Consider the following 7,452-nt stretch of genomic DNA (forward strand, 5'->3'; position numbering starts at 1 on the left):
AGCATTTTATGAATTACCTATGCTTGAATGCTAAAAAAATTTGTGTGTACATGTATACAACTTAGATAATCGTGCTCAAACCATTTGAAATGCACCTTTTTACTTCCTTCTATATGCAAAAACAAACAACAAAAGCAACAACCTGGGAACCAGTTTAATTTCTGCAAATGAGCTGGTTTAGGCCAAACGCTCTTCACTGTTTTGTTTGGTCTTCTGACATGAAGAGAATTTTGTGTTGACAGAGGAAGGCAGTATTGCATATTGAGAATTCAGTAACTAGATATTAGCAAGAATCAATCTGCTAGATTTTTTTCATATATAGAAGTCTGTCATTTTATGTCCATTTCCAATCAGTGTTTTGCTTTTTATCTTATTTTGCTGAACAAGAATTTCAGTGTGTAGAGGTTCAATTGTGTAGCCTTTTGTTAAGAAATGTTATTAAAAAAAGTTAGCAATTTCCAAAGAAGTGTTTCTTACAAATAAAACATTTCTCATAAATAATTTCTAGTAGAAATATAAAAAATTTAGAAGAGACAGGATATGTTACAAAGCATGTGACAAGAAAAAGGGCCTGATCATCTTCCTAATCAGATGGTCTGGAGCAGAAATCCACATCATCATTCATGTTGGTCTGTCCTCTACTCCCAGCCTGTAAACACTCAGTTGGCTGATCATCCCTCCCGAGGCTGAGTTCCATCTGTTCCCATTGGTCTCACCCTCCGTGCCCTCTTGTGCTTCCCAAAAGGCCGTGTTCATCCCTTGCAGCATTTCAGTTGTGTGTGCTGTCTCGCCACATCTGTGATCCTAATGAGATCATACATTTGCATACACCTGCACACCCCTGTGGTTGCCCTGCTCCCACGCGTTCGTGATGCTGCATGTGTTTGTGTGCAAGCACTTCAGAGAGGCAGCTGCCCAGACTGACTTCCCAGAAGGGGTATTAGAGCTTTCCCTATGGTAATGCTAACCAAGTCCTGTAGGTCCTTCGGAGTTTGTCCTTTTGTTCCCTTTCTGGTTTCTTCCCTGTTCCTTTATCTTCTTCCTTAGCTATAAAAATGTGAATAACCTGCAAAGATAAGCGTGAGGAAGAAGTGTGGGGAAAAATATAATCTCTTGTGATAGGCCCCACCCTAAAAGTTTCTTCAATGCTGCAATATTTGCATTTAGACTTAAAATCTCTTTTTTTCCAAAATCATTTTCCTATTTTAATAGCAAACATATTTACTCATCCCTAGTATAAGTATCCAAAAATTCATTAAGCCCCAATAAAGTAAGTGTTCACATGGTATTATTTAAAGAGTGATCTACCAACTGTTACAAATTATTTGTTATTGCATCCTCATTATTTAACAGGTTGGTAGAATATCTTTACAGGACTATTTAAATATACAGCGATTTCTTTCAGAGGTTTGAGTGCTTGACCAACAGAAACATGTTGGAATTGAAAACAGGAACAAAAGAATTTCCAGTGGGATTGATTTTTAAGGCTGTGTGTGCTGCAGCACTTCTCAAACTTACCTTCTTGTTTGTGTGCCATAAAGGTGCTAGAGAACCAAGACAAAAAGAATTCATTTCTGGAAAGGGACCAGGAACTTCTTAGGACACAGTTCTGGCAGGAAAGATAAGCTTGGAAAAAGTGAGCATGAGAACATTGTTCTGTTACTTGCTCTCACTTTTTTTTTTTCAGTTGAGCATTTTTTTGCATGTTCTCACATATGACATTAATGTGTCATAAGATTTCTCTGAACTGAAAATACTCAATGATGTTTTGAGTGTTAGTGGTGTTATAAGGCAGCTGGTAATGCTATATTCTGAGTGATTTTGTGAAGTGCTGGGACTTATTTTATGGAATATATAACTTCTGTTTTAACGTCTGGTATGACTGCTGTTGTTCTATAATTACAGCATGCGATGAGCTTATAGTTTGAAGAGTAATTGTGAAATAGTGGAAACTTGTTATCCTGTTAGAAGCAAAATTTCAAAGGAATTAATATTTCCCCCATTTCTCTTATTTGCAGGAGACAGCTGTGATCACTGGATGCATTATAGTGATGCAACTAAAACCAGAAGTGGATGGGCCAAAGAATTATTAAATGAATTCAAAAGCAATGTTGAATTGCTTAAGCAGGCTGTGAAAGATCAGGTCATAGATTCTCCTCCCAAATCACCACCTGCTGTATTTCCTCAGATTCTACAAACAGGTATTTTGTTTACATAACTTAATTCTCTACTTCCATGAAATAGTAAAACTATGAAAAAAAAAAAAACAAACCCTGTTCTTTTCAATGATTCCATCACTATTCTTTCCTACAGGCAAGGAACAGATACCGAAAGGAACATCTAGGGCTTCCTCTGTATCTTCCCAACAACCAAAGGGCAAACTGATGTCTAGTCCTATTGTGGTTAGACTTGCAGATTTCAATATATATCAGGTACATTTCTTTAAGTTAGTAAAATTGGGGCTACTCCACCCTTGGCTGTTATGTAACTGTGCTTTTTAAGGGACAGTATGAAGCCCATTGAAATTAATGAGTCTTTCCATTCATTATTGGATTAGACCTTTATGGAACTGCTTCTGCTTTGTTAAAATTTGTGATCCTATCACAACTATGTGTTGGATCCAAGTTCTACTGTTCTCCAAATTATGAATTTGGAATTTAAATTTAATCTTTTCGTTGTACTATGTTATGTGCCCAATATTTTAATATGTGGTTTTGTATATCATGGTTTTCTAATTGTTATATTTTTCAAAGTACATTAAAAACTGTTAAGAGGTTTCTTTAAGTTTTTAAGGTTTTTTTCCAGCCACTCCCTCTCCAGTGATATTTTGAGCAGACGCTTTAACCATTTCCATCCCTCTCCCCTTTGTTAGAATGAGTAGTTTTAGTTTCTGGTCGTGGTCCAGGTTGACTGTTCTGAGGCAAGTGGAATACAGAAGTGTATCTCCATTAGGCAGAATGGTAGTGATATGGGAGGATCATAAATTTCAGGTCCTAACAAAAATGTTAAGTATGTGTCCTTCGTCATTGTGATTTCTGCTTGCTCTTGTTCCAATTTCTAACATTTTTCTGCTATATCGCTTCTGGTGTTGTGGGAGAGTGCAGATTGCTGCTAGGAGCATTCATCTGGATCTGAAGTGGTTTTATACTACTGCTTTGTACTGTTCATGTTTCCGTTTGCCTTCTGCTCTTGTCTCCTCCTCTCTACACAAACACATTTTCAATTTTTGAATTGTTATTATTTCTATGCAGTTTCCTAAAAGCTATTTTTCTAAATAGATCATTTTACTTGAATTTTTGTGTGTGTTAATGCAGATATGTTTGCCTCTTGAAAACAGCTACATAGAGTGAAGCAGGCTTGTAAAGGTCAAGTATTCATTATTTCCAGTGAAACTCATTCTAGTAGACATCATCATCTGTTCAATATTAATACATTGGGTAATTTCAAACTAGCAGTTTGACCTGCTAACTGTTGAATGAAAGAGCTTTGTTTTGGCAACATACTTTTTAAACTAGGATACATTCAATAAAATTTAAGGTCAAATATAAATCAAATGTTGATTTCTTACTTGTTTTTAATTGTTGTTCATTTACATTGTAAGGAAATAGAAATGGAGATTATTGTTCCATAGTGTCTTGATTCTCCTGTGAAGCAGACCATCAGGCATATCCAAGCATACGTATCTCTGCCAAGTGCATGCTGAACACCTTGCTTAGCATACAGTGTGAGAGTTGGCCTGTGTACTGGAATTTGTTCTTATGACAGTACAAGAACTTCCTAATGTGTAATAAACTTATCTAGCTTCTAATCTCTCCCTTATCTAGACCAGACTGTATGGAAACACACTCCATGCAAGCATAAATGTTTAAACAGGAGCTGTAAGATTTGCAATAAAAAAATCAGATCATTCTCGGCTTCTGCTGAATGCCTTTGAAAGTGACCTGCTGCCTCTTGCCTTGTATGAGGGAAGAGGATCTGGTACCTTTGAAACAGTTTTCTTGTGAAACAGTTCTATGCAAGTCATTTCTGCTACAAGGCAGTTAAGTCTTTCTTACTGTCAGCACTTTGTGTTGTGCTTGAGGACCTACACCCAAGAGCAGTGGAATGTTACCTTACTAGGGGCAGTACCTTGCAACTACAAATGCTTAATCATTCATAAAAATGTAATGTGTTAATGAAATAATCTTCTATCTTTTACAGGTTTCAACAGCAGACCAATGTCGTTCTTCCCCTAAAGCTCTGATCTCTTGCAATAAAAAGTCACTTTATCTTCCACCAGAAATGCCAGCTATTCATATTGAATTCACTGAATATTACTACCCAGATGGAAAGGACTTTCCTAGTAAGACTTCTTTTTTTTTTTTTTTTTCTTTTTTTGTACTGAAGCATAAATTTTGTGTGTTACTTTCACCTTTGTGAAGCTTAACGCTCAGAAATAGGTAATGGCTTTCTAAAATGGCTAGAGCACAAGACTGCTTTATTTCCATAGTGCTTGCTCCTGGCAAACTCCTGTTAATACTGATTTTTTTATAAACATGGTTTTTCAGTCTAAAAACACTTGCAGCATTTTTACTGGCACATGAATTATTCATTCTCCAGCATCCACATATTGTTTCTGCAATTTCACTGTCTGGCTACATAAAAGAACTCAAACTATTGCAGTAATACCTAAAATGCAACAAAGAGGTGCTGGAGTTATTTGTAGGAATGTATTCTGTGGCTGGCCCTGTTTTATATACAGAAATGTTAGTGGATTTCTTGGGGATGGGGCTCGAGGACAGCAAATTTCCATGGTCTTGCCCTTCCTCTGTAATGAGAATATTCTCCCCCTTTCCTCAGACTTAATTCTATTAGTTTTTTTTACACTCAAAAATTCAGTTACTTGCTTGGAGTGAAAGAAGCATCGCTTCAGGTATCTGCTAACAATTTATTCGTCCTTGAGACTAAGGGAGCAGGTTTCTTTTCTTTCCCTGATGAAAAGTACTGGTGAAAATGTAAGTTTGCAATCATTTAAAAACCAAACAAAACCCAACCCATAAACATTTGACTTATTCTCATGGTTTCATTTTCTTTTCTCTTTTAGTTCCATGTCCAAATTTGTATGGCCAGCTGAATGCTTTACAGTTCACCCTGGATCAGAGAAGTATTCTTTGGCTAAACCAGTTTGTGTTGGATTTGAAACAGAGTCTTATTCAGTTCATGGCCATGTACAAGTTAAATGACAATTCAAAATCAGATGAACATGTTGATGTTAGAGTGGATGGACTAATGTTAAAGGTACACTGTCACTGAGGATGGGGTTTGTGGTTCCTTGGAAGACTATTTCTTTTATTCTGAAAAGCTGTTAGCAGAGCAACTTAAGAAATAAATACCTAAATGAATGAAAAAACACTAATCTAAAAAACTCTGCAGAATACGATGGTTTGAAGACAGACATCTTATCTCCTATACTCCTTCATCTGTGTCCTAGGGGGATTTTGGTTTTGTATTGAAGACCTGAGTGGGAGTACTAACAAAGTATTTCCCTGTGATCAGTGAACTTGACATAGCAGAACTAAAAAGAAATTGAGCACTAAAGTAAAAATAACTAGTGAAAAATTAATATTTGTACTCTATATTAATGCAAGGGCCCTCCCTTGTTCCACTGGTTGTATTATATCAAAACTCTTTTTGTCTTGTTAATGAGTGCCTAGAGTAAGGAAAGCAGTTTATCTGAAGGTTTATTTCCTTCTCCAAAGCCCATTCTCACCATTTTCTGTTTCATGCTGGCTCTTGGTGTAGTTCAGGTACATGAGTTCTCTGTATGCTTATTCCAGAGGAGTGGTGCTTGTTAATATGGCCAAACATCAAATTTTTGCTTCCCTTGTCTTCTCATCCTTTGTAAAAAAAGGATTATTGAGCAGATAAATTTCCCACCCATCCCCTGTTTGCGTTGTGAATTTCATTGTATGGTTTCCAAGGTTCAGAGGTGAACAAAACGAGTCTTTTCAGTGGTGCCCACAGGAGAGGTTTCAAGGGTTCTAAAAAGTCAGCATATGGAGAGATGGTTATCTGTCTAAGCTCCTGGTACGTACTTAATGGAGCTTTACAAGCAAGGGAGAAATACTGTTTGTATTGAATAAAAACAGTTATTAAGAGCAAATGACTGGAAGTCTGCAAATATAGATTGATCTGATACTGAATTATTATATGTGAATAGCCTACTAAACTAATTATGTCACCCATGTATTAACAGCATTATTTTTTTTCTAGCAAATGATGAATATTTTAATAGCGTGCTTGATGTTTACATATCAGATAGCTAATTATTTTATTTGGTTATTTTTTTCTGAGTCCTTGTATTTAAATGGAGAAGCTTCATTACCTCCATCTTTAAGTGTCTTTAGGGATGATTTTTTTACTCCTACTTTCTAGATTCAGAATGGAGATATTGTGATAGAAGGCAGTGTAACTGATACTAGCAAAACTAGAGTTGCCAATGTTCATGTTAACAATTTAAGAAACAGGATTTGGCATAAAATATGTTTACTTTAAAATGTGCACTAAAAATATGCAGGTTAAATTAAATAGAGAAGTATTAGCTGCATTAGCACATTTAACTGCTTGCTTGTATCTTAACATAGAAATAAAATACTGTAGGACTCGGTATGGTGAAAAACCCTGTCTGACAAGCCAGATTGAACTCCAAATTATAATTCTCTGTTTTTCAAAGCTGTAAATTTTGGAAACACTTGACGAAACTTTTTAGCAAGCTGCTTGAGTTGAACAAATGAGCCACTTCAGCCTAATATAGCAGAACTAAATTTAAGACCTTCAGATAAGAAAAGCCTGAGACCCTTATGTTTTTGTACAAATATTGATGCCACATCATCCCTCTTAAAAATGAGAGAAAACATAAATCATAGTCTGTGAGCCTGACTTACCCCTGTTCTGTGTCACTGTACTTGATTTCTCATAAAACTGTAATTGTATTCCTTTATATCAGCTGTCATGGCTACTATTTTGTTTCTTTAATTGTATACCTTCTTAATCTATGTATTTTTAACTAGACAAAATGTATTTCTCCCTTGCAGATCATCATCCCATTTGAAAACAAACCTGAAATTCATAAGGATCAACCTCGTGCACTTTCCATTCAAAGTTCAGAGATGATTGCTACGAATACCAGATGCTCACCAAACTGCAGACACTCTGATCTAGAAGCTTTGTTTCAGAACTTCAAGGACTCTGAATTTTTCAGTAGAACTTTCACCACTTTTCCTAAATCCCCAAAAAATTTTAATCTTTTGCATCCAATCTTCCAGAGACACGCTCATGAACAAGATACCAAAATGCATGATGTTTATAAAGGTTATATCATCCCAGAACTGAATAAATATGCATTAAAGACATCTGCAGCTACTGATGTTTGGTCCATGCATTTTTCCCAGTTTTGGATAGATTACGAAGGAA

General features: G+C 36.0%; 1 protein-coding gene across 1 annotated transcript in view; it reads left to right on the forward strand.

The window, feature by feature from the left end:
• UHRF1BP1L (UHRF1 binding protein 1 like) overlaps window positions 1–7,452 on the forward strand; it is a 44,691-nt gene that overhangs the window by 21,170 nt on the left and 16,069 nt on the right. The window contains 5 exon segments of the mRNA XM_017737754.1: window positions 2,019–2,201; window positions 2,314–2,432; window positions 4,201–4,342; window positions 5,084–5,277; window positions 7,074–7,452. The exon segment at window positions 7,074–7,452 is cut by the window's right edge and continues 11 nt beyond it. Coding sequence (XP_017593243.1) covers window positions 2,019–2,201; window positions 2,314–2,432; window positions 4,201–4,342; window positions 5,084–5,277; window positions 7,074–7,452 — 1,017 coding nt within the window.

The sequence above is a fragment of the Corvus brachyrhynchos genome, unplaced genomic scaffold, assembly GCF_000691975.1.
Source record: "Corvus brachyrhynchos isolate BGI_N302 unplaced genomic scaffold, ASM69197v1 scaffold56, whole genome shotgun sequence".
NCBI lineage: Eukaryota > Metazoa > Chordata > Aves > Passeriformes > Corvidae > Corvus > Corvus brachyrhynchos.